At 39.5% G+C, this 26,768-nt stretch overlaps 1 protein-coding gene across 1 annotated transcript in view; it reads right to left on the reverse strand.

The window, feature by feature from the left end:
- Positions 1-24,446, reverse strand: part of fam135b (family with sequence similarity 135 member B) — a 37,091-nt gene extending 12,645 nt beyond the window's left edge. The window contains exons 1-9 of the mRNA XM_041054067.1: positions 24,370-24,446; positions 19,316-19,395; positions 10,807-10,946; positions 7,141-7,211; positions 6,115-6,288; positions 4,759-4,885; positions 1,328-1,487; positions 939-988; positions 155-310 (exon numbers count right to left, since the gene is read on the reverse strand). Of these exons, the coding sequence (XP_040910001.1) occupies positions 155-310; positions 939-988; positions 1,328-1,487; positions 4,759-4,885; positions 6,115-6,288; positions 7,141-7,211; positions 10,807-10,946; positions 19,316-19,395; positions 24,370-24,446 (1,035 nt within the window). The remainder of the gene's footprint in view (positions 1-154; positions 311-938; positions 989-1,327; positions 1,488-4,758; positions 4,886-6,114; positions 6,289-7,140; positions 7,212-10,806; positions 10,947-19,315; positions 19,396-24,369) is intronic.
- Positions 24,447-26,768: the final 2,322 nt, after the last annotated feature.

Raw genomic sequence — 26,768 nt, forward strand, 5'->3', positions numbered from 1 at the left:
GGTCGGAAATGGCTGATTTAAAAAAAAAAAACAAAAAAACGTCATCACTACACTGTAACATGGAGACTATATGGACTGTGGCTCAGAGAACACACAGCAAATGATGACGTTTGAGCATTGTATAAGCCTGCCTTTGATGGCGTGTGATTCTCACCCTGAGCGTGTGGTGCTCCTGGGCCAGATAGGAGAGGATGTGGGGGTTGAGCACAGCGGCCTCCAGGAAGCGGCTCCACAGAGCAGCCAGCTGGGAGCAGAGCTGGCTCACATCCCTGCTGATCTGTTCTGCTACCTTCTCATGGCCCTCCTGCAGCTGATGTGGACACAAAAAATATACATTTATGTATTATCAAACTGAATGTATTAGCTCTCAAAAACTTGTGTACGTGTTGCATAATTCTATTTTAAGATCCTTGGTTTTCTTGCTAATATATTTATACCTCCCAATAACAGAGTGTCTGCAATCTGCCTGACTTGCAGGTCTTTGGATCGCTGTAGGAAACTCATGTTAAATGTGTAAATCAATCAACTCATGCTGTTCTCTATGTATTAACGGCTGAGACATCATACAAGTCTGCAAATACATCAACATTTGGAAGTCATGATTATTTAATGTCTAATGATCCCCTGAAAAAGACGTTGTTTTATACTGCAATCATATCCATCCCCTTGAACTAATCCATTTGGCAGCAAGCAGAAGAATCCACTGTCCTACAGCGCAGTAAAAAAATAAGTTTATTTTCATGTAGATAGACAACTGTCATTGTCTGTGCACAGACACCTTTTGCATATTTATAATTCTACAGTTTTACAAAGAAAATAAACAACGTCAAAACACAATTACAGAGAAATCAAAAACAACCTTGCTATTACAATAAAATCAGAATTAGATTAGAAAAACTTTATTGTCAGTCACAGTGCAATACAAAACTGTAACTTACCTGTAACTCTATTGTGAGCTGATTTAGAGTTTCTTCTACAGGCTGTGCCTCTGTTGGAAGAAAGGTTATTTGCTGAGCTTAGTGTAAGACACTGTGTGTACCGAGAGAGAGTAGCTACACATGTATTGACACACAGCAATATATTTGAATCTTTGCAATACTAATTAGGACTAAGCAAAAGATCAATTTAAAATCCTGACAAAAGACACAAAGCTGTAAAATGATCACATTGGGAGTGAAGACTAAAAGTATAAAGAAATATGTTGCTTAAAGATGACTGTGTCAGAGGTCAGTATGTCAGTGTGCATACTGATTTTGTGACATTTTAATTCTCAGTAGACTTTAAATTTCCATCTTTTGTTTGAATGCAGAACTTTGCACATACTCACCTGAGTCTAGTGGAGTCTGCTGGAGCTGTGGGATTTCCTTCATCAGTGCAATGTGGTAGGAGTGCAGGCCTCTGTGTGCCACCAACAGGAGGCGACAGAGCCTTCGGTGCCACGTATGAGCTCTCTGCAGGCAGTTTTCACTGGGCACATAAAAGCTCCCCTGCAGAGAAGGAGACCCAGAGGAAATGTCACCCGCTATGTAGGTCAGCAGTCACCTCTCAGAAAAATGGCCTGCCTTAATAACGGACACGAACACATACTTGAACTTTATAGCCTCCAGTGCAACAGTTGTGTAGGCTTGTCTCTGACCCTCTGTTAAAGGGAGCTTCCTTCTGCATAGGCGAAGTCTTGACAATAACTCAGAAGATCAAATACGACGTTAGGAACAAATGGGCCCTAAACACAGCTTGCTGTGAGCTGTAAAAGCAGATCAATACGTGTATGTTGCACAGGAGGATGTAACGCATCCCTGTTTTGACCTTTACAAGTTCACAAGTATGGGAAGTTGACCCAGAATCTGCGGCGTCACTGGTTGTCTATGGCTAGACAAGTAAGAGAAATAAGAAATAGTGTGTATAAAGTAGTATGCATAGAAAGTTAAGGTCATATTTGTTGAACTAAAATCATATGTTGAAGCATTTAAAAATTATAAGTGAGATACACAACTAAAGATGCAAAGTAGATTGATGAGGGAACAGCATAAAACAAAAACTAAATAATTTCTGCAGCTAAAATACAGTCTCCCCAGCTTTTGGGTGAATTAACTAATTATGAGCTGTAATATGGACCATGTTTCCAGTAGATGGCTCTCTTACAGTGTAGTAGAAATATTAACTGCATTTCACCATTGCAATTTACAGTAGGTGTTGAGTGCAAAACAGGTCTCTGTCCACAAAGCTACAAATCATCTCAGCCTTCATGCTTTAATCATGTCTCCCGTTGATCTTCCTTAAGAGCTAATGGCCTTCTACTCAAACAACTATCATTGCATGCATCATCCATCATAATCTGGAGCCAGTGAGCCTTGAACCAGCAACTGCCCTCATCCACTGGTCCTTGACCTGAAACAGTCTACTACCCGTAGAGTTCTTCCCATGGCTGGGATGTTTTGGCAGCGCCAGCAGGGCTCAGAGCTTTGAAAGGCATGTAGCGCCTGAGTATCTGGGGATGTACTGTAATTTGCCCCGAGGAACTCAAGTCTCCGGCCCTATCATCATACCTGTGTGCGCTCTGTAATTGCAACAGTGCAATATACCCAAACCAGGAAGGAACATCTGTATGTTTACTTTCATAATTCTCTTTAGCTTTATAGAGGCCTGCCAGGATCAGTCTGTGAGTGAAGGCCAAAGAAAAATAGCTATTTTTCTGTATGAACTAGTCATTATCCTGAAACCATAGTTTCTCTCTGTGATGACAATGCTTGGGATGTGGCCCAGTTCTAACTCACCTGACAGAGAATTTCTGCTTTTGTTTGTTGCTGTTGATGCTTTTTTTTTTTTTTTTTTTTAGTTCAGCGTGTCGTGGTATCTAAGAATCCAGTCAAAGAAGCTTTGCTCTGTTAGAGAAGAGCTTTTTTCTGGCAGGATTTCTGAGTTGTTATCCTCAGAACTGTGTTTTATTTCCACCAAAGACACCAAAGATTCTCAGGTGTCTCACTTATAACAGCTTCATTTTCCACTCAAAATGTCCTTTTATACCACCGAGGGAACTTTTTCCCTCCTTTTCACTAGTAACAGCTGATATCAATGGAAATCTACAACAAGATTTTTTTTTCCCCAGAAATAACAACACTTAGAGGACATGACGCGGCGTTAAGGGGGAAAGTGCTGAAAACGAAGTGTAGCCGCAGGTAAAAAGCTCTAAATAAATAAAGGTGAACGACGAGGCGGCGTTGTGTGCAGATTTCACCTGCAGCTATGTGGTACGTGGCGCTTGTGAGCAGAACTCATTACTGTGATCAAACGAAACCCCCCTGCTTGGCTAAACGTAGAGCTTATTAAAGTGCCCAGCCAGGGGTGGGAGTAAAACCCAGGAGGAGGAGGGAAGGGGGCAACCGGGGGCGCTCATTAAGATTTACAGTGTAGACTGTGACGGCCGCAGGGAACTGACATGTTATAAAAGGGTGGAAAAAATGGACCCTACAGCTTTACAACTGTACATACAGTACATAGGAATAGTTAGCAAACACAAAATGAAACTACAGATAAGAGATGATTTGATAAGATAACAGCTATATCAAGAACAGCTTACTTGGTTAGATGCAATGAAGATGTGAAAAGGTGTCCAAATAGGAGTTTAGAAGTAGAAGTATAAACTAGACCTACATACAGTGTATACTGCAGTGACTTCATAGAGTATTTCCATATACACTTACAAGCTTTTTTCCACAGGATTTCAATTGTTAAATACAGTTTACTGTGAGGATTAGTATATAATACAATCTGTATACTGTTAGAACTGTATGTAGTAAGGCATTAGTAGTATGGCTACATCTCATTTCTGTAAACTGAAAAGAATCTTGGCCAAATATTAGACACAAAACCAGATCATGAAAATATAATTTCACTTCACATAAGTGAATCATCATTTGTCACTTGGGAAAACTTTGATTTCAAACCACTCAGTGCAAACAAGAGCAGATTATGTGTCTTAGCAGCTTCCTTAAATGACGAAAGTTGTTAACTGTTCATGTTAACAATGAGAGTGACAAGATTTTCCACCTGCTGGTAAATGAGAAACACTGAACTGAAAAACATATCACTATATGTTTAGGTAATAAAAGTGTAATAAAAAGTCCCTGTAAAGTAAACCATCTACAATCCTGATTAATAATTATGATAACAGTAATTGGATTGTCATTTCTGTCATCATGCTCTTTTGCAGTTTAACTATAGTGTAAATGAGCACAGAGGTATGAGAGCGAGGTGACAAGACTACACCATCATTCCCAGTGAGAGCTTCTATCACTTCCAGATGCTAAGCCCGGAGCCTACATGCCTGGGCAGGTGGGTTAATCAGATATTATGAAAAGCCACAGTGCAGCACAGTAATAATCTCTGTGTTGGCCTCTGGTCTTTAAGCCTCCAAGACTCCACGGAGCCCAGACAAATGACCGATTCTGAGGGACAGACAGGTCCAGGATCTGTAATCCAGACCAGAATGACTCTCTCTGCTCAGCTCTTGGGCTGAATCCTGTTGCTTCTGGATGACATGCCAAAACAAATCACAGCTAAATCCATCGGCCGCTAAACCGAGATCACGTTTACGTCATCACTTGGCATTTGGCCTTACGAAATAAAAGGGAACAACCAGCTGAACGAGGACAAAGCCCTGCTCATTTTGAGACATTTTTAAGCATTTGAAACAAAATGGGCTTTGACTGCCTGTGACTTTTTCTTTGAACACCGCTGAACAGCTAAAGGTTAACATACCTCGGAGATGACAGGCTTGCAGTAGCCAGCTCCGAACACGAGGTTCTCTACAGACATGGCAGATGGGTCGCTCGCGCTCTCTGGTGAGCCCTTCCCCAGCCAGGAGCCCTTCCCTGTACGTGCAAAGCTGGAGAGAGAATAGGGAGGACACATGCAGGGACAAACCATGAATGTGTTTGTGTGTGGGTGTGTGTGTGGAGGAAGACAGATAAGCTGAGACGGGAGCTGTTACTGTTCCAATCAATCAAGTGCTGCTTAATCTATGTAATGCAAGCCTAAAGACTGAGTTTATGATATTGACAGATGATATTGACAGATGAATTCATCAGATGAATTCATCAGATAATTTTTATACTTATTTAGATAGATTTTAAATAAGCCTTTTTATGTTACTATTTGTGCCAAGAGCTGCTGTACAAAATTTCATTGTGCCTTGCATAATGACAATAAAGATTCTTGATTCTTGATTCTTGAAGTGTTTGGAAAACTATCCATTAAAGCAGCTAAATGATACACTCTTAATTGCAACTGCCAAAACAAATACAAGAAGGAGAAAGCTGTGCCAACAGTTCAATTTCTTCTCTGTTCTTGATATTCATACAAATCCATGTACATTGTAGTTTTCATTCAAAAACTCTAAATCTCTCCAGTATAGACAGCTCTACAATTAAATAACCAACAAGAAAGACTTATTCCCTCAATGCTAGTTCACGATGGTCCAATCATGAATTGTCGTGAAATGTAGCTTGGCACAACAGGCCTGCCAAGCTTTGGATTTATCTACATGCCAAGGTGGTGTGCATGGTGCTACAGTAATTCTCTACATTTAAAGAGTTATATCTTTTTTAGCCTTTCAAAAACCAAAAACCCAAGAGCAAACCTGTAATGAATGGATTAAACATGTTATCTGCTAATGTGAGCATGTTTGGCTAACTAACCTACTACCTGTAGTCTGACTGACTTTTACACTTGTAGCTTTAGCCTCAGACTTATAGCAGATAGATGTAGCCATCAACAGCAGTAAAACCCTTTGTTGGTGAGGAACTTGTGGAGCTAACAAGGAGCTATGTGGAGCGATTAGCTTGCTACTTGTCATCTCAGTTGATAAAATCAACATTTTCCAATTAGAAATGAGAAGCAGGCTTTTGTCTACCCCTATCTGAAATCTACAACCCATTTTTGCAGAAATTAAGAACTTTGAGAGTTAAATTAGCTGCTGTTATCGTAAAAATCTGCAGTACTTAGTGAACAGGAACTGGGTTCCTTGGATTATATCATACCAAATTGGTATTTGTGTTTTGTGTGAGTTCAAAATCTGTCAAATGCAAATGATTGTAAAGCCCCTCATAACTCTACCTGATTAGCGGCTGATGTAAGGCAACCAGTGAGGCATGTATGGAGACAGAGATGACGGACAGGTGGAAGTAGTCGAACATGACAGGGACATGATGGTGGAGGCCTCTTCGCGGGTGGAAGTGGAGGCTGAGGGTACGACTGCTGATCAACGGTACAGTCACTATCTCTGCCAGCCTAAGAAATGGAAGGAGAGACAGTGATAATCCTCAGAATACTTAGACTGGGGCTTTATTACAGTGTTAAAGTGCTGATGCAAAAGTACAGACAATGTAGATTAATTAAAGGAGTGCCGACTAAGTGATTTTACTGCACATACTAAAAAGAAATGTTTGCCTATATTATGTCTGACCCTGGAGAGTATGTACCGGTACCTTGATGCTAAAAGGTGCAGCTCTTTGTTTAGAGAGTGGGAGCTATCACTGACAAATGTCATTGCCTTTTGCCAGACTTAATAAAAATGTCTGCAGATCACTTCTCACTAATAATCAGATATCATTATTAAGAAAATGTTCATTGTCCTTGCAGCTCTGAAAGAAAGAGTCTGAGATAATGTCTGCATCTTGACTGCAATGATAACGGGAGACCTAGAAGATATTCTACAGTCACAAATACTCAGGCTATGATATAGAGGAGGTGCTCCATAATTCAGTCCTAACGCTGACAAGTACTGTAATCACTGTGGTATGACAAAAACTGTGGCTTTAAAGTTTAAAGACATAAACACAACACTACGCTTCACAGCTGCTGGTCGATAGAAGAGCAGAGCTCCAACAAAAGTGGTGCATTTTGTTGTGTATGCTAATACAAACTACCCATTTCTTCTTCTATTTGTCCCAAGCAAACAAACAAATCACTGTAATCATGTACTGCCAGCACAGAAGTTGCGATCAGGTGCTTAAAGAGATGGCTATGAGCCAAAGAACATAATAGCCCTTATTCATGCCTAGTTGACATTGGAAAGTCTACTATTCTCTCTTTCTGAAACACATAGACACACACACACTTTCAAACTGCTCAAAAACCTACTGTTGCTCATTGTCAGTGAAATGAAGATCCAGCTTCAACTGAAAGTCCACCTCACTCAAGGCTTCCTCCACCTGCAAAACATTGGTACAGCGGTGTTGTTAATGCATGGACAATATAGGGAAAAGGTGAGATGGAAGGGATAGACAAAATAATGAAAACACCACAAGGAAACAGACTTGATAAACTGTCAAGTAACCTCCTCAAAATGAGATAAACACTGCTGCAAAGGTGTGTCTTGTTTTAGCTTGATTTCCAATTTGTGCATTCGTTATGGTTATTTGATAGCCAGCAGAGCTGCAAAGACTCAGAGTCATTTTCACAGAGGAAATCTGTGAAATGTTTAACTGTGTGGGAAACAGTGGCAACAAGTCTGCGTGCATGTTTCCATCCAAATTTAGCACAAATTTTTACAGAACTTTCAGAAAATTGGCAAAAGAAGTTTCGAATTAATGCACAGTCAAGTCCACAACTGTGGTGTGAACATTACGAGTTAGGCACATCAACATAAACAATTATTGGTGCTAATTATCCATTTGCAGAGGAAGAGGACACAATGAGATTGTGTAATTAAGTGAAAGTCACACACTTGATATACAAGTCCACTGCACTTTGTTGCATTTTGCTTTTATCAGTGCACCAACTTTTCCACCTCCACCAATTAAGAATAAAAAGATTTTTGTGATATTTTGAGTTCTTTTTTTCCACTGTTTCTACTCAGGGTTTTTTTAATGAGCAAATTGAAAACACACATAAAACAGGTGGATGGAAATGATGGAAATGCACTTTTTTTTTTGTGTCTAAGTACAGCCACTTTTTAAGGCTGTACTTAGGCACAGCATGCCTAAGTACAGCCTGCCTAAATAAGTACTGTCTGATTAAAACATGCTGATGTTTGAATGTTTTGCAGGTAATGTTTACCAGCTATGTTTGCCATCATAGTTTTGCCTGCATGCTAACATTTGCTTGTAAGCACAGGTGGCATGAAAACATCTGGTCATAAACCAAAGTATTGGCCAAAGTGAAATTTTGTCCAGACCCTAGAATTGATCATCTAGGGACTTCAGCTGTCTGTGGCAAATTTTACAGGAATCTATCCAGTTTGGACCAACGGAGTCAATCAGTCAACCGGCAGACTGACATTGCAAGAATCATGCTGCTACCACTGCAAAAAAAAAAAAAAAAATCATGACTTATCATTTATTCTTTCATTTATTATTATTTTTTTTATTTGTCATTCACCAGCATTTCAAACATTAAATCAGGGAAGAGGAACAGCGATCACAAGTGATTAGCAAGAATATGGTGGTTATACAGTATATACAATTGGGTGTCGATGAAAAGTGCTGTTTGCCTTGCATCCTACTGTGACCAATCTTGTTTGCAATTCTGATTTAGTCACTTCAAAGTTCTTTTTAATGAAGTGTTTATGTTCTCTGTGTGGGCTACAAACTGCATCCCTGCATTTCTTTTAATCCAATGCGGGCTGAACAGAATTGAATTACTCTCATGTTCAGAGTGCCGTAGAATATCAAGGTTTAACCAATACAGAGTGCCTATTTAAATCTGAACAACAAAGTGGAAAAATAAAAGGTATGAGCAAACAAAGGTGATGCCGACAGTCGATGTAATGGAGTCTTTTGAAGACTGAGATACAGTAATGCTGGCTATAATAAAGGTTACACACAGTTCTTTCTCTCTTTCTCCTAATGTTACACCAAAACACACCCTCACACTTACAGTAAACATACAGATCTGCAGTTCTGTCCAATGCTGATGTTCTGATTGATTAAGCATGTGCATACGGGTGTACACAGGGGAAATGCAGGGCTATTTTAGTCTGTGCTATCTGTAGCTGTCAGTAGCAGATAACCTCCGGAAGGTTAATGAGTGGGGAGCCTTGGGGAGAGCTTACAGCTCAAATCTGATATGCCTTTAAGCTCCTTTGTCGCCATACCTCCACATGAACATCTACAATTAGTGTCATGCAAAGTGAAGTCAGACGGAATATCCACATTGTGACTGAAGCAGGGATCCTTCCATAGTAATCCAGGCATCTATACTGTAGACATATGTCAGAGAGCCGATATGAGGTATGGTGCAGGGTAATGTCAGCGTGTGAGCTACGGCCATCATGTGGATGATTAGCTTCGAGAGGGGCCATCTTAACTCCCCTACGTCCCAGCCTCGAGCCTGTCTTATCGTTGTCTGTCACCACTGATCAATTTGAGGTCTGGTGGCTCCCAAAAAAAAAAAAAAAACCAGACTGGATTTTTCGGGGTCGCGCTCATGTTTAAACCGTAAAAGACAGTACATCAATAACTGTCTGACACGTTTACATGCCTGATCATTTGAGCTGAACATAGGCAGTCTGGGGCACAGGCAATTTGCAGGTGCCTGTCAATTAAAGCACATTAATTCTGAGAGGCACATCGTTGAACTCAGTAATCCTTATACTGATTCTGTGTCTATAATGGTTAACACAAAGGAAATCTCTTTACCATTCTGTAGATTTTGGGGGATCATACTCCAGCCAGTCATTTTATAATGACAATAAAAGGCATTCTATTCATTCTAGACAGTCCCTGTTGGTAGCTTCAATCATTACCAGTGACTGTGTCAACTGCTAAGCTTTCTTACCTGCAAGAGTAAAGAGTAAAGCCTCTGTTCCTCACTGTTGTGAATTGCTTACAACCAAAGTGACTACTGGCTAAAACTGAAATTAGACCAACTGATCATCAGTCTGTTTATGTTTATAAACATATTTATATACACATTTATATACATATTTACTACTGTTTCTGCACTTTGCTGAGGGATGGGCAATTTTGTCTCTGTGAAGCACAACAATTAATTGTTCAAAGTCTGGAGATCTGACTCCATACCTCCCCCAGAAACTTGAAAGATCGGGGGCATGTAAAATGATTAAAGGATTGGCAAAGAGCTAAAAATATATATATAGATTTTACTTTTACATAGAGCAGTGCAACCCAGCCTGTGAAACTGTACTTAGGCACAGAGGTCCTTTTAGCTCAATTCCAACATTAGCACGCGAACATGCTCACTGTGACAATGCTAGCAAGCTGATATCCAGCAGGTATAATGTTTACCATGTTCACTGTCATAGTTTAGCATTTTGGCGTACTATTTGCTGTTTAGCTCATTTGCTGTACAGCATCGGTTGTTGCTGAGATACATTACTCACAGCAGACAGACCAAGATTGCTTGCCCAGTGCTACACTCCAAGCATGCTTTAGATCACTCCAGCATGACACACATCAGCATCGAGCGTGTAGATTTGATGCTCGTACTTTTGAAATGAACAAATTAACATTACACCCTATGACCAAAAAGGCCACTCAATATATCACTAGCTGCTTTTGAGAAGCAAAAGAGCAAGGACATGTGTGCAGGAGGAAACAGAGGATGATAAAAGGCGTAAATTAATGGCCATTTAATGTGTTGTAAAGACACGAGCTGCAGCTATGGAACAAAACTGTTCTACAGCTGTTTTCACTGTAATTATCTGTCATGCATTTTACAGCCAGGCTACTGATGAAATGCAAGCAGCCAAATGGCATCCCCTATTCTCTCTTTTTTTTTTTTTTTTTTGCTTCAGCGGGAAGTGTGTGAGCGTGTGTACAGAAAATGTCACCAGGCATGACTCACCCTTTCTCCGTCCAATAGCAGATGGACTTTGAAGATCATACAGTCATTCACCGCAATCTCCTCGTTTCTGTAAAGGATCTGAAATATCCGGCTGAACACGGTGCCGTCGTAAACCCCTGCAGAGCTGAAGCTGCATTCTCCTGATATGGGACACAACAGCATGCACAGTAAATATCAGCTCAATGCTACAGTAGTATCAAAGCTTGACTGAACTTCAGCAGAGTCATAACGTTACATCAACGTCACAGCGTGCAGAGATTTTACACAATCAAACAATACTAAACATGAATATTTAACTGATGAAACATGGAGTTGTCTCAGAAATACACTGATCATCATAACCATGAATAAATCTAGGCTTTTCATTTGGCAAATGCATCAAGTGATATTTGCCGTATGTGCTCAGACTTTTAAATATGTACCCGTATTTGAAAATGCATAAGTTTTACGAATGCCTGACCTGACATTTGCAGATGTTTACTGGGATTTGAAAGTGATCTCAGTGTGTATATTCAGATGTAGAAACAAGTGCTAAGATTTGTGAATATGTTTCCAGATTAAATGTGTATAACAGAGTTATACATTTGTGTGTAACAGTTCATGTTTGCTCCAATTTAAATTACATGTCTGCATTCTCAAGTCAGCTTTGTATTTGTCCAATTTTCAGTTCAACAGAGTCTTAGTGGCCTTGACGAAATTGTTCATTTTGGGGAAAAATGTTCACTTTCTTGCTTTTGTCTTGTCAGACAAAGAGATCAGTATCACCCTCAAAAGTATATTTTTCAATATCACATCTTTACTTGTTTTTATACATCTTTTTTAAGTATGGATTTAAAAAAAACTAAATATAACATGACAGTTTGTAAGCTTTAGTGCTGGGCTAGGTTTCCCTTGCTTTCAGCGTTTATGCTAAGATAAGCTAACAGCTGTTGGATGTAGCTTCATATTTAACATGCATACATGAGAGTGTTACTGATCCTCTCCTCTAAGGGTGCTGTCACACCAGGATTTAAGATGCCAAAATTTTGCGGTTCTTTCAGTTAATTCCAGTGGAATCATCACCGTTAGTGAATCTACTCCCAGGGGGCAAAGTGTTTTAGTCGAGTTCAGCTTTGGTGAACTTTGATCCATGAGCCTCATTGACCAGTTCTGACTGTGCTGGGGAACAGAGTGAACAGAGTGTCCACAAAGGAGGAAGCTATCACAGCAGGAGCTTTTTTTGGCGTGCATGCTCAGGAGTGCTTTAAATGTACACAAATTTTCAAGCACAAGAACAAGTTGATAAATTGGGTTTTATGTGCAGAACACATTTATGCATAAAAGTCTGTGTACACACAATTGATAAATGAGTCCCCTGGTGATTCGATTTTCACCGTCTCCCGTGTTCCATCTCCTTTGTGTGCAATGTTTATTCTTTGCTTCTAGTAAATTCTCCCTGGAGGAACTGCAGTCACTAAGGAAGAGTTGCTGTCCAGCTGCGAGCTGTGAGAGGTCTTTGAAGTCTCCTGCTGAGGTTGTGCTCTTTTCGGTCTCATTCCTACTCTGCCCCTCTCCGCAGGCCTTCTCCTGATAATACTGTGACTACTTGCAGCATCAAGCAGCCCCAGCTAGGATGACGGATGCGTGTGAGCATCACTGTTGTCAAAGACTTGGTGGATATGTGACAGAGAAGGTGTAATCCCTCTGGGGATGTACTGCATGTGGAAGGAGTTATAGCTCTGTGTTTAGCACTGCCTCCTTACAGTCAGACAAATGTGACTTTTTTGTTTTTGATGTGCTTCCAGGGTGTCTACCCACTGTCTAAAGAAAAGTTAGGTGGATTAAAGCTTCCAGACTCTTCAGAAGAATTATCATAAATGATTATGTGTGCGTTTGACCTGCGAAGGCATTGAGACCTCCCCCAGGTGCGTCCATGCTCTCTCTCGCTCTGTGAGATGGCCCTTCAGTGTGGTCAAAGTCACAAAATCAATGAACTGTAGCTGCTGCAGTTGCCCTTGCTATTTTCACACACTCATGTGTACTGTACCTCTTCTGAATGCCAGTTTGTTTTACTGGATTGATTAAATGTTACACTGTGTACCGGGGGGAGCAGAAGTGATAAGACCCTGATAAGAAAGCTGCTTTGCTGAGATCTCCACTTTGACATTGATAGCAGTGCTGTTTGCGTAAAGAAAGCAGCAGCTGTACAATGTACACTGCCATGCACAAGTACTGTTTTTGTAAATCTTTTAATGTTAGAGTTTAGCTGAGAGAGAAATATATTTGATATTGTTGAGCCTGTAGTTTATGTTTGTGTTGTACTGAATTTCATTGGACATATTGTAAGGTATACCTAACACTGTTAGGCACAATTGTCTATAAAATTACAGCATGTTATTCCTTGTTTGAATTAAAGCAGGAGTTCAAATGTTTGCTGGGCAGAAGCCACTGTGGTCTCAAATGGAAAAAGAGTAGCAGAGAGTAGCAAAGAGTCATGTCACATAACAGTCTCTGTCTAAATCTATCTAAAGGTTGCTATCATTTAGTCCCCATAAGCTACAGGTAAGACTATACAAACAAAACCACTGGATGCAAAATTAAGCAAAGGTGTGTTTTACTATTTATGAATTTAACCTTTAATTTATATAAGGAGAAATGTGTTATGAAAAAAAAAATATAATGTTACTTTAAAAGCTATGGAAGCCCAGTTCTGCCAGTTGAATAAAAATGAAAAGCTTAATGTCAACATACCACCTGTAGAAAATTTTGAGATCATGACAATAAAAATACTAATGGTAAAAAAAAATTACAAGACTTTTTAGGTCAAAGTCACAGGACAGTGAGTCAAAAATATGAGACAAGCCAAAAAACAAGACTCACTAACTCATATTTTATGTTCTTGTTTGTTATGAATGCAGTCAAAATAGATTTTAGTGTTGCCGTTCATGTTTATAGTCAGTTAGACCAACAGAAACACATCAGACCCACCCTGTTCTGACGCTTTGGTGTACTGCGGTTCTCACAGGTGTTGGGGCGTTATCACATCCTGCACATTAAACCTGCTGAAATGCCCTTAAGCTTTAGCCACAGTTAGTCTGTGCAGGAAATAATCTGCTTTCAGCCTCTGGTGCTCTACATCTGCTTTGTGTGAGTGTTTGCTATGTGTGCGAGAGTGTGCGCTAGTCACACCCTATCAGCAAAACACATAAAACTCTCTATGCAGAATTGCTGTTCATGATACTAATATGAGGGAGTATCTTAGTTCGTGCAGCAGGACTAACCGTAAACAGCGATCCAATTCTCCCAGTTAACATTCTGACTTGAAAATCACCATGTTGTTGTGCGTGAATCACAGTCATTAAATGCTTCGGTTGAGTGTGTGGCACGATCCTTCACACACAATTCATTTGTCTGAAGGGCAGAGACAATTGAAATGTCAAGCATACACTCTCACAGAGAACACAGTAAGGGATTATTTCCTGTGTCTGTGTATGATGAATGTATTTCCTCTCGCTGGTCGGAGCGCTGGCTGGTGCATTTATGCTCAGGATTCAGCCTGTGAGGTGCACAGGCTTAATGCACGACCTTGTGGAAGGAGGGAGGGGAGGGACGCAGCCTTCCAATTACAATACGGATATTATCCTCACTGTAATGTACAGTGGTGCAGTGTTCCTTATTTGCCACAAATGCCTAGTAAAATATAGGATTGCAGTCAGTGGAATATATATATAGGCTGCAGTGCTTTAGAGCAGCTATGGAATATGTGACCTTGTTGACAGAGTTAACAAACAGTGGAATATAGGATGGTGTTATCTGCATGAAATAGGCTGGAAGAATATAGAAATAAATACTGAACACAGGCATGTGGTGCAAGGTGAATCTAATTAAGCTACAAGTTATTCAGACAGATGTATTTAATGAATAGTTTAACGTTTTTTGGAAAGGCTTGCCTTCTTTCCATATGTGAGATAAGAAGATCGATATCAAACTCATGTTAGGAGGACAGGCATGTTTAGTCCAGCTTAGCACACAGACTTGAAGCAGAGGGAAACAGGTAGCCTTGCTCTGGCCAGTATGAAAAAATATGCTTACCAAAACCCCTAAAGTCAACTTATTTATGATGTATTTTGTTATTTTAACCTGTAGATGAACAAATATTTAAAAAAATAATTGCATGTATAGCTATCATGCGAGGTGCCTTAAAGTATGAAGCATATACATCAGTGTGATAACAGTCTATCCAGTTGTTGTTCGTAACACCTCAGAGAACTGAAAATCTTTTCTGTTTATGTATGGGTTCAACAAAAGACATATAATGTTAGCTTTTGAACACGTTGCCATGTAAAGGCAAATAGTTTTTTTCCCCCTATTTTCAATCTTCTGAACTCTTGGAAAGAAAGCAAATAAGCTTATTTCTCAAAAGGTTTAATTACTTCAGCCGTATGTAGCTGAAGAAATGAAATGTAACAGAGTATAAATTGTATCTCTTCATACCAGATATTTGCTTGCGCTGCTGACTCACTCAGAGTCAGTTTTTAATGAGCTAAAATTACAAATAAATCGAGAGTATTGAGTAATTGAGTGTATTATGTGAACTGAAGCAGATTTGTCTGTATTTACACACTGTGGACTGAGGCAATGTACAGTGACAAAACTCTTTTTGTTTCATACTGAAGCCTCCTCCAGCTGGACGATGCTCCACCTTCTGTTCCTCACCTGACATCATGTAAAACTGCACCTCTAGGTCTTAGCACCCTAAAAATAGACTATTGAGAGCAAGACTACTGAACCTCTATTTTTACCACCTCCATTGCAATCTATTCATATTTTGGCTACTTAGGATTTCTCTCCGTCCATAATGAGGTGAGGAAATAGTCTTCCCTGCTGGTAGCCCTGTCACCGTTTCTGGAGAAAACACTCAAAATGACATGAATCAGTGTCACACCTCAGACTGAGACACACTGCCTTCACAATAAGTCACATCCTTGCCGCCACACGTGTACACACACAGATTTTGGCTCTGCTATAACTGTGAGATCACTGAAACTGACACATTATCTCCCTTGTAGCCTTTATCTGAACCATAGCAGCTACATGTCTAAAACTAAAGTCCTGGTTTTAACACAACCCCCAACTGAGCCTTAGTCAGGACCTCAGTCCAGACCTAAATGTCCTCACAATTCATTACGTCCTCAAAGGAACAGTAGGCGGAACTGCCAAGAAGTGGTCCTCACACGTACAGCTAGATGAGACCACACACACATACACACACACAGACACACACGGTGCTCCAGTCATGGCAAGCTAAAAATAGCTATTATTACTGTGAATCAGTATTGCCAGAGAAACGGCTTTCTGCATTGCCAGAGATCCAGATTTTAACGCTTGGGTAGGTTCAGAAACACTGTGTCGCAACCTATGAATACAAAACAGGACACAGAGAGAGGGATTGGATAGAAGGATGGAAATTATGATAGAAACCATCTGCAAGTACTTGTATTTAGAAATTAAAAGATGTAAAGCACACAGTGCATGAAGTGCACTGTGCTGGTTTTATTACCCAGCTGGTTGCTGGTTATCTACAGCATTCTTAATCAAGAAACAAACCTTTGATTGAACTATTTTGGTTTTAGAGAAAAATATTAAAACTTAAATGTTGTTGCCACAAATTAACAGTACAGTATTTTGTTTTCTGGCATTTTCAGCTGAAAAGCATACACACAGATCAGTAATAGATCCACAACTGTAAGGCCAAAATGAACACATTTGTGCTCTATGGATTTTACTGTGCCAGAGTTAAACTGAAAAACTCCAACAATGAAACAAAATGTTTTACTTTTGCCTAAACAAATTTCTAAATTAGAGAGTACATGACACCCCTCTAACGACCAGTCAGTTGACTCTGATGTTATAGAACCTGTTCAAACTAAAACTCTACCAAATGTGATGCAAAAGAATTGAAACACAGCAATACTGCATCCATTTTATTCATAGTAGTACTAGGCAGCCTCTCCATTTTAACCGTTTGGAGAGCCGAATGTGCCAAAGAGCTTTTCTGCCTTCTGACAGGTGATCTAACTGTAAAATCTCTTTATTTGCATTATGAAAGGTTCTATGCAGACATTTAACTTTTACTTCCAATCGTGTCTTGTCCAATTGCGTCTTTTTGCAATCTTTTTGCGTCTATTGCACAACAGAGAAAGAAACAGGCAACTTGGCAACTGCGTTACACATGCCAGTAAATCAACTGGAGCTACAGGGTCATGTGACCACTTGTCGTTGGAAATGTATCGCAAAGTTAATTTGGTTAAATACACCAGTATAACCAGCAGAAGGCATTTAACTTTACCCTCAACTCAAAAATCTGTTTGTTTATATTTTAGGACATTTAAACTCAAACCATTACTACTCAGCCATGCTTTACACTACACGTTTTGTTTACATATTCTGACAGACCAACCTTTTCAAAATGGCGGAATATGCTCAGCAACCTTCTCACAATGGCAGCATAAGGTTAACATGGTCTTCTTTAAAACAAGACATTTTAGGATTAGCTTTTCTATTTTATTCTTCAGCGCACTGCAAAAAACATGTCCATCTTTAACCCTATTCTGCCATATTCATAGTCTTAAATCCTTCATTATAAGAGAAATGGAAATGTTCCTCCTGGAACACAGAAATTCAGAAGTTTTATTTATTTCGTCAACATCTGGACGTTACAAAGAAAAAAAGCCATTATCAAGAAAACCAAGAACCGAGAAAAGTGAAACTAAAACTGATTTACATTCTAAACAAGTGAAACCATCTTGTTCCCATTTGGTGCTGGAAGACTATGTAATTGTAAATGCAAGTTATTTTCTGCACTGTGAGTCAGGCAGTCTTCAAAGACAGCCAAATGTCTTAAATCACAGAGACAAGGTGGAGCCATAACATTCCCAGACACCACTCTCATTCTCTCTGAAAGCAGCAACAATGGAAGGAACACTCATCGATTCAACAGCGTGTTGTTAGAAAGAAATTAATTTGGCTATTTTTACTCTCGTTTTTATCCACTACTCAAAGATTCTGGTGCATTCTGAGGTAAATTCACTACACCTCAGTAAGCTGATGGTAGGGTGCCCTGGTAGGCGAATGGTTAAGGCATATACCACATAGCTGCAACGTCCACAGTTTGACTCCCAGCTGGGATGGGGGACCTTTGTTGCTTGTCTTATCCCTCTCTGTTCATATTTCCTAACTCTCTCTCTATACTGATCATCAAATAAAGCCGAAAAATAATGAGCAGATGTCAAAATGTATGGTTGTTTCATTTTCCTCTGGCATCTGTGTTTAGCTCAATTTTAAGAAAGTCATGTCTCTAATTGAAGCTCTTCTGAACCCGCAGATGTCAGGAATACAGCCAGGGCATGAAGGAATAAATCTGTGAGGCTAGCACAGTCCAGAGAACGTGCTCATATTCCACATCCACATAATACTGCACTCTCTGCACAACCATGCACTTTAACACAAAACACTGTGAAAGATTACTGTTTTCACACAGACTTCAAAGTCAACCATGACCAACGCTATGTGTGTAATTCAGACACAGGCGACATGGTCATGAAACGTGTCCCTGTGTGAAGTGAGACTTTCTCACACTCAGTCCCCTTTGGACATGGACCACTGCTGAATGAAGCCCAACCTGTTCAAACATGATTTAAACTAAAGTATAGAGTCAAGATAACATCAAATTTATCAATATTTGAGGCCCATGATGACATTTGTAAAATCTGATTTGTATAATCAAGTGATAATAGAAGATGTCTTTAATCTTTAAACTTCGTTATCTATCTTCATAACAGATAAATATACATAACAGAATACACAGATGGATTACTGAACAGGCCAACATTTCTTTCAAGAAAGAAATGTTGACAAAACAACCACAAAGAGGTGCAAAATGACCACAAGGACAAACAAAATGATCACACAGATGCAAAATGACCAAAAAATGGCTACAGAGACAATAAGACTGCCAAGAGACACAAAACCACAAAATAACTACAACAAAATGTAAAACAACTGCAAAGAGACATAAATCTACCATAAAGAGATGCAAAATGTTCACAAAGATGCACTGACTGACTACAGAGAAACACAAAACTACCACAAAAGGACTACAAGGTGATGCAAAAAGACAACAAAAGGATGTAAAATGAGCACAAAGAGACGCAGAAGGGCCACAAAGTGACACAAACCACAGCAAACAAACAACGCAGCCTGTCCATGACTGAATATGAGTTCTGGTCTGTAAAACCTAACGTCCTCAGTCTCCACACATGCTTCAAAACAGTTGGTGTTTGCGGAACAAATGTTCCAGCCCCAAGGTTCATTTAGCAAAAGTGCAAAAACGGATTACGATTACTGAGAACCAATATAGCAAATTCAGAGCTTATCTGCAGATAAGAATGAGGATAGTGTTGTCAGACTGGTAAAGTCAATGTGATGTCTAAAAGTATTATGTGTGTAAACATCAACATCAAACTCTTACCTGTATTGTCTTGTGTTGTCGCTATCAACCTGTGGGGCACTCGAGGTGAGACCTTCAGTCCTGCTCGTACCTGGTAGAACCTGAGTGGGAGGAAACAACCAACCACACTTAAAACTTAATGAAATAAATGTAAACACTGACATCTCCAAACGGCCTGTAGGTATCAAGAAAATAAATAATATGAACAGTAAAATGTTCATACATGCTGGTGTGGCAATAGCTTTCTTGGATCCAGTTCTCTATAATATTCACACTTTCTTCTGTTTCACAGGTATTTTTAATTTCACCTTTTCATTTTACTGAGTCACCTGCTGTGGATGGACACTTTTCACTGATGACCATACTTGACACTAGAATTTCATGTGTGCCAGTGGGGAAAAAAATCTGTCGTATATCAAATAAAACAATTCCCACTGTATTTTAAATTCTCAGAACTTGCTCACTTATAAGGAAATATGTTGGAATTAAATAACATTTGTGTCTATGGTGTTGCTTTTTAGCCACTCTTAGTGTGATCTAACTTTGTGGAGACGTGTCTAGGTGGAATATGGGATGCTTTTTTTTTTCCACTGAAGCACCGACAAGACAGGTTTTACATAATAATCTTGACAAGTGCTGCTTCAAAGCTTCAGAAGTGCTCTTTGTGACATGGATGACAAGTTAACAATGTCATGTTAAACAAAATCAGCCATGAATTGTACAAATGTAGCTGAATTATTTAAGGGTAAAAGGACAATGGTTATTAATAATGAAAAGGACATAATAATGCACCTCTATTAAAAGGCTGTTAAGTACATGGTGTGAGATGAGCTCTGGGTGCGAGAAATCTACACAGCTACATTTAAGGTAAAATGAAAATGTATTGATCCGAGAGGGGAAATGAGGTTGTTACAGCTAGAAATGCGTTTAGATCCATGAGAAAGAGAACGGAATATCAACGCAGTGTTATAAAACAGGTTGACTAATGTATGGATTATTTACACGACATTCCACGCCATAGGGAGCAAAGGAAACACGTCTTTGAAAGGGTCACTTTGACAGGTCAAGTCAATGCAGCTTTGTGTAAAAGCACATCTCAGCTCTCTGGGGACGTATTGGCTATCTAAGAGACCAAAGCATGGCTGTGAATACAGTCATCACACCAGTGTGTTAGCAACAGCGCTCCTAAAGATGGAGGCTTGGCAGAGAAGAGCATGGAGAACAGTTTTGAAGCTTTATAATTAAATAAGAGCTGTTTATGGAAAGAAACAGGTTAACTCTGTGGCTAGTAACTGTTAAAGGCTAATTCACTACGTCTTAAAGCAGAGATTAGATCTGTGTGCTAAAGGTTTCATTTCCATTAAACAGCGTTATTGTTTGCTTTAAGTATTAGGTGTAAAAGGCTGTAAGGCACACATTTGAAAAATTTCTCGGTGTGTTTTACATATTTTCAAAGTATTTTACATTTTGTTTACAGTGGAATAAATAACATTAAGAAAATGCAGCTGGGTTTGTAATTTGAGTATCTGAAGCAATCTAAGACCCTGACTTTGCCTCCATTAGTGGAAACTAAAAGGGCTTTGCTTATCGCCATCGCCTTCTTTACAAATCAAATGCAGATTTAATCACTATTTTTAATGCAATCAGTGTACAACTGGGCCCTTAAGTGTACAGCTGTGCGGTCCCCCAGTCTGGTGCAGGGATTAGTATTGATTTCAGCAATTACATTTCAGTGTGGGACGATGTGTAGGTCCTGGTAACTAAACTATTCTTATTCCACAGTGCTTCATCGTTACAATGGGATACAGTTCTGTTTAGTGTTCACGTCAGATCTCTGCTGCTATCTGAAGCAACATGGGAACCGGTAAAAACAAACATATTAGTGCACTCAGCTGAACGGATTACCATGAGAAACCTTCAGCCCAGCCCATTTGGAGAGGGAAAATCATTTTGATAAAGCTGTCGTTTCAGAGAGCCGGAGGCCGACCAGATGAGAGGATTTAATCTTCCTGCAGACGCATCGTGGCAGGATAAACATGGCCCCTTTTTTATGTCACGGAATATCATTGAAAACTCAACTGGAAAAGTAAAAATGTTGTTGTTAGCTCTTTCATTTAACACTTCTTCCTGATCTAATTGTTGGTACAGCCCATTACTAGTTATTATATTCCTGTATGCTTAAGATTTTTTCCGGTATGTGTTAGTGTGTTCTTTCCAGCATGAGGATATTCTCAGAGGTCTGATATGTGAGGGTGAGAGCTTCCAGATATTGGTTGCAGATCTGTCATGGGCTACTATCAGCTAAACAGATAGGACAGGGGTTTCCTTGTTCTCTTGAATGGTTTCATTGGTCAGGGGAATCTCTGCTGACGCTTGGGTGAGTGAACATTCCCCTAGATTGTACGATTTGTGTATTTATACTCATCTACTACAGTATTTTGAGTGTTTATTAAACAGTGTTGCCCATTAAGTTGGAATAATTTTGTTTTAAGACACATTCCTCATTTTATTCCTATTTATACACATCAGTAATCACGCTGGAAGAGACTGATCAATAAAGTAGATGAGTTTCAAATTTCCACAGCAGCTTCTATGGCCTACGGTTGGTTTTTCTCCACTTTCTGGTTACAGTAAATCGTACATGCTGTTTTCACAGAAGTAACACATTTCCATATTTCCGTGGCATAATATCTTTTTATCTGGTAAGGCAGAAGTCAAACATTTTCACAGTCCAGTCATGCATTCATTCAGTCTCGGCCTGCCTTTGCCATTATCACTAACTCTCTTGTCATTTTAGACCCTTCCACTCTTGTGCCCTGCAGTAACCCCAGCCACCACCTTACTCCTTCCCGCCCACCTACTGAATTGTTCCTCATTCCCTCATCACTTTATAGAATATATACCGGCCCATTTCCACATGTTTTATTGTCTTATCTTCTATTACCAACTTTTCCAACAGTCATAGTTAGCGCATTTTGTTCTTTAATCACGTTAACCTCATTTTAATCTCTAACTTTAACATTTCTGTATGCCAGTTGCCTTTTTTATAAAATCCGTTTTTATGTGTTGTGCTTCTTGCGCTTAAGTTGTTGGGGGTGGGACACAATGGTCACTCGCACCCTGAAGGCTGTCCAGGCTACGTTGGACCTACAGAACAACCACAGATTTTCGGTCAACCGAAACTGAGTGGGGGAAACTGAAAGTTTATTTTGCAAACTTATCCACCTCTGCAGGTATGTGACTGAGCTGCTGGGTGGTGAGGTCTACGTCTCTTGCTCTGTAGTGCTGCCTGCTTTTCGCCATCTGGACCGTGTCATGGACATCACCGATGATGATCCAGCCTACATGGTGAAATTCAAGAATGCCTTCCAGAAGGACCTGGCAGCACGGCAAGCTGATGCCGACGAGACATGGTTCAAGGTGGCCACAGCACTGGATCCACGTTTCAAGGATTTGAAATGTCTTCCAAGAGAAAAGAGGGAACAGGTAAAGACTATAAGGATAAGGTGGACTGATGAGTCCAGTTTATTATCAAATCAAACTTTATTTATATGCAACACAAAGTGCTTCACAAAATGAAATAAAATAAAGGCACTCATTCATTCATCCACCCGTCCATTTATCCATTCATTCATTCAGGTGTGGACCAGTCTGGAGAACATGCTCCAAGCAGCAGAGCCCAGAAGAGCAGCTATTCTCCAGCCCTCCACAGAGGATGATGGACCAGCTCAGAAGAAGAGGAGGAGCACTCTCCTGCTGGGGTCCGACTCTGACTGAGAAGATGAAATGGAGTCTGGGGAGCTGCAGCGCTACAGAGCAGAGCCCAGCATCAGTATTGATGACTGTCCCCTGCAGCGGTGGTAAGCTCACTCAGGAGCCTATGAAAAGCTGTCAGTCCTAGCACGCAAGTACCTGGCCTCCCCGGCAACCTCCGTACCCTGTGAGAGACTGTTTAGCCTCGCAGGCCACATAGTGCAAAAGAAAAGCGCAGCCTTGCTCCCAGAAAATGTGACCAAGCTGGTCTGTCTCAGCGACTGGCTGAAGAAGGAGAAATAAGAGGCACGAGGTCAGCATAGCTGCTATGTCCTCTGTAGCCTACTAGAAGTGATTGCTTGATGTTATTTCAGCACTTTGTGATGAACTATGCAACAACTGCATCTGTTCAAGTGTGTTTAAAAACAATAAATGACTTTATATAGTCATTTTTTGTTCTATATCAATCTTTAGATCTGCCACAATAATGTAATAATGAATTTAAATGAAAAATACCTTTGAGTAAGTTGAGGGCTTTTCTCAGCAATTTTTAAGTGAGATTAAAAAAGAGATTGATTAGATCAATTAATTAATCATAATTAATTAATCTCTTAATTTTAATCTCTTGACAGCACTAGTCTTAATTCAGTTTTGCATCTTTAGGGCAGAGTAATCTGTTGTCTGAATGCTGATGACAGGTGTAGTCCACCCATGCAGCAGTGGAAAGAGGGTACGTCAATTTAATTTACCAAATATTGTGCCTTCGTCATTCCAGGATGAGTCATATCTTCATTAGTATTTAACCATTTTTTTCTGTTTAGCAATGTTGTAATCAGTTAGAGGGAAAGCGTATTCTATACAAAGGTCAGAGTGATCTGTCTTTAATCTTCAGTTCCTCAATCAGTTAGCAATGATTATCTGAAACGCAGGGATAGATTGGCATGCTGATAATGAACTGCTAAATTCAAGAAATCATTTTAATTTGCCTTCAAGACATGGCTGAGGGAGCAACAATACAAACAGAGCCAGTTTCAGTTTAAAACCACTGTACTTCATTGTACTGTTTTTACTTATGTGTCTACAAATTTAAGTTTTGAATTCAGTTCTGCCTTTTCTGTTCAGCCGAGGTACATTTTTTAGTAAAACAGAAAAGTCAAAAGACTAAAAAACAGCTACTCTTGACAAATATTAAAATGTGTGGATCCTTTGTCGGCAATCACCATGAATATGTGCTGTGAGTTTGCTGACTTGCCAGTTGTGAAACCAGGTAATAAACAAAAGTAATAACAGAAATGTGATTTCTGCAGAGATAAATTGCTTACCCCCTTTGAAAGAGATCCACATTGTGAAACTTGTGCAACTCTACAGAAAACTCCAGTGTTCCCTGTACTTCAGACATGATATAATCCCACTCATCACCTGTTAAAAGAGAAGACAACCAGTAAATATGACATGTCAGACAAATAAGCAACAATGATACAGAATCCACAGTGAAAAATAAGACAAATTATGGCATTTCTAAAACTAGCTCTATTATTTCTTCTGTCTACTGAGGTGATGTGACTCATACGGCCCAGCGTGGAGAACTGACGTGTGAAACCAGGACAGATTGTCTTGGTCTGAATATAATTTTCATAATCACTGTTCAGGTAAATGTATGAAAATGAATACCACCCCGTGATGTGATTATTTCAGAGTAAAAGCACTGATGTGTGCAGCTGGAAAGTGCTCTCTTTGTTGTATCTGTCTAATAAAGGCCTTTAGGAGCTAATTTGAGTCCAGTGCCCATCACTGTAAATGTCAGCCCTTCAGTCCATTATTATTATTGCCTGTATAATTAGTAGCTTTAGATTTATATGGACTGTATAGTTATGCTACTTTAATATATTGCCCTTTGATTAAATGTCAAATATCTGCAAAGCTGGAAATTACACATAAACGTTGTCAGCCTTGTTCATTTAAGCTATAATTTTATTGCACTAACTAGGTGTAGTGTTTTATTTAAAGACCTAGTGTATCCCAGAGCTGTCTCTGTGTTCCAGGGGAAAGTTTTAGTGTGCCGCGATTTTGTAAATGCTGTTTCAGAGACTTTGACCTTGATGAATTTATAAAATTCTGAGAAAACCTCCTTCCCTTGTTTGATTCAAGAATGGGAAAATGTAAGTTTATGTGGCAAAAAGGAGGATTTTTGCTCATGATGACACTGAATCCCATGATCATCATACATACATTTAGCAATAATTGAAATGAGCGTTATTTTTAGGAGGTACAAACCCATGTAAACATTACCTCAACTCCTTAAGACAAATGCAGTCAAATAGCCAACTCTGTGTGCCCGAATGCATCAGACCACTGATAATTGATGTCTCTAAAAGAACCTGTCATCAGCATATCCCAGGTTTGTTGAAGCTCATTTCACACCCATATGAGAAGAGTTTTCCATTGACAACAATAAAAACTCAGTGTTTCCCCAGCACGTCCAAACATGAATCATCTAATTTCACTTTAAATCCACAATGTCTGAAACCATTAGGGGAAAACACAGATAAGGACTTTATGCTCTGCAGCAGTCAGAGAAAGTGCCCTGAGAGCTGAAACACAGTAAAACTGAGCTGCCACCAACCACAAGCAGATGAAACACTGACAGCGTTGATAGTAAAGTGTATCAAATAACCCCTCATTGAATGCTTTGAAACCTAATCCTCTCGTGTGTGTGTGGTACTCGGTTAATGTTCCTGTAAGTGTTGTAAAAACCGACATGGGAAGTGATTACTAGAGGAAGATGTACACACAAGTGTACAGTAAAGACACAGTCAGTCAGTGCTGTCAAACACCTTTCAGATGTGCCACTGCACTTGTGCATTACAACCAGTTCTCAGCCTCGCTGGCTTAAAAGCATAACACTGTTTTCAGTCCACTTTCTTTAAGATGTGAAGATTTATCTGGACAGGCTGGTTTTATAACAACACAGCTTACTTTAGCCCACTTTATTAGCAGTTGACAATTTGCAGAAATCAAGCCCAGTTAGTGCACGTTGCTACACCTGTCAAGTTTTCCATTTTTGCAAGTTACATATGTATAATGATAATGGTGGTAGATTTAATATTACAATTTACAGTACTTGATTCCAGCACAAAATGCATCTCAGTGCATCTCATTTCTAGCCAGTGATAGCTGAATTTGCCAGCTACTAGCCCATTTTTATCAGCTGCTTGCTAATTATGCTAAAATGATCTTAATTCATTTGGTTGAAAACATTGTCTGACTTTTTAGTGTCTCAAACTGACTTACTACCATAGGTTGTAAGTTACTTAGCTGGACATACTAATGTTTGTAGCTTACATAAGAGCAGATAATCACACTGTTTAATCCCGTCCTTGTGCTTATGCTGTGGGGAAGCAAAAAAAAAAAAAAAAAACACCACCCTCCAAACCCTTTAAACGCCAACCTTTAACCACTCCACTTCAACATGTGGAGAAATCCAAAGCTTGATGAGAATGCTCCTAGCTATAATTGCAAAGCTACAAATGTTTAAAATGGTAAGTTTAAAATATTAAATATTTCAACCACAAATTTGCTTTTTAATTCAGAGAAAGTTATTTGGAATGAAGAATTAGGTTAAACTACCTTGGTTAAGGATGTTTGCAAATTTTTTTTGTCTGGTGTTCGCCTTCTTAAATGTTAAAAATGTCCTAATTAAGCCTCCAGTCAGTTTTGATCT

This window comes from Toxotes jaculatrix, chromosome 13 (genome assembly GCF_017976425.1).
Source record: "Toxotes jaculatrix isolate fToxJac2 chromosome 13, fToxJac2.pri, whole genome shotgun sequence".
Classification (NCBI taxonomy): Eukaryota; Metazoa; Chordata; class Actinopteri; family Toxotidae; genus Toxotes; species Toxotes jaculatrix.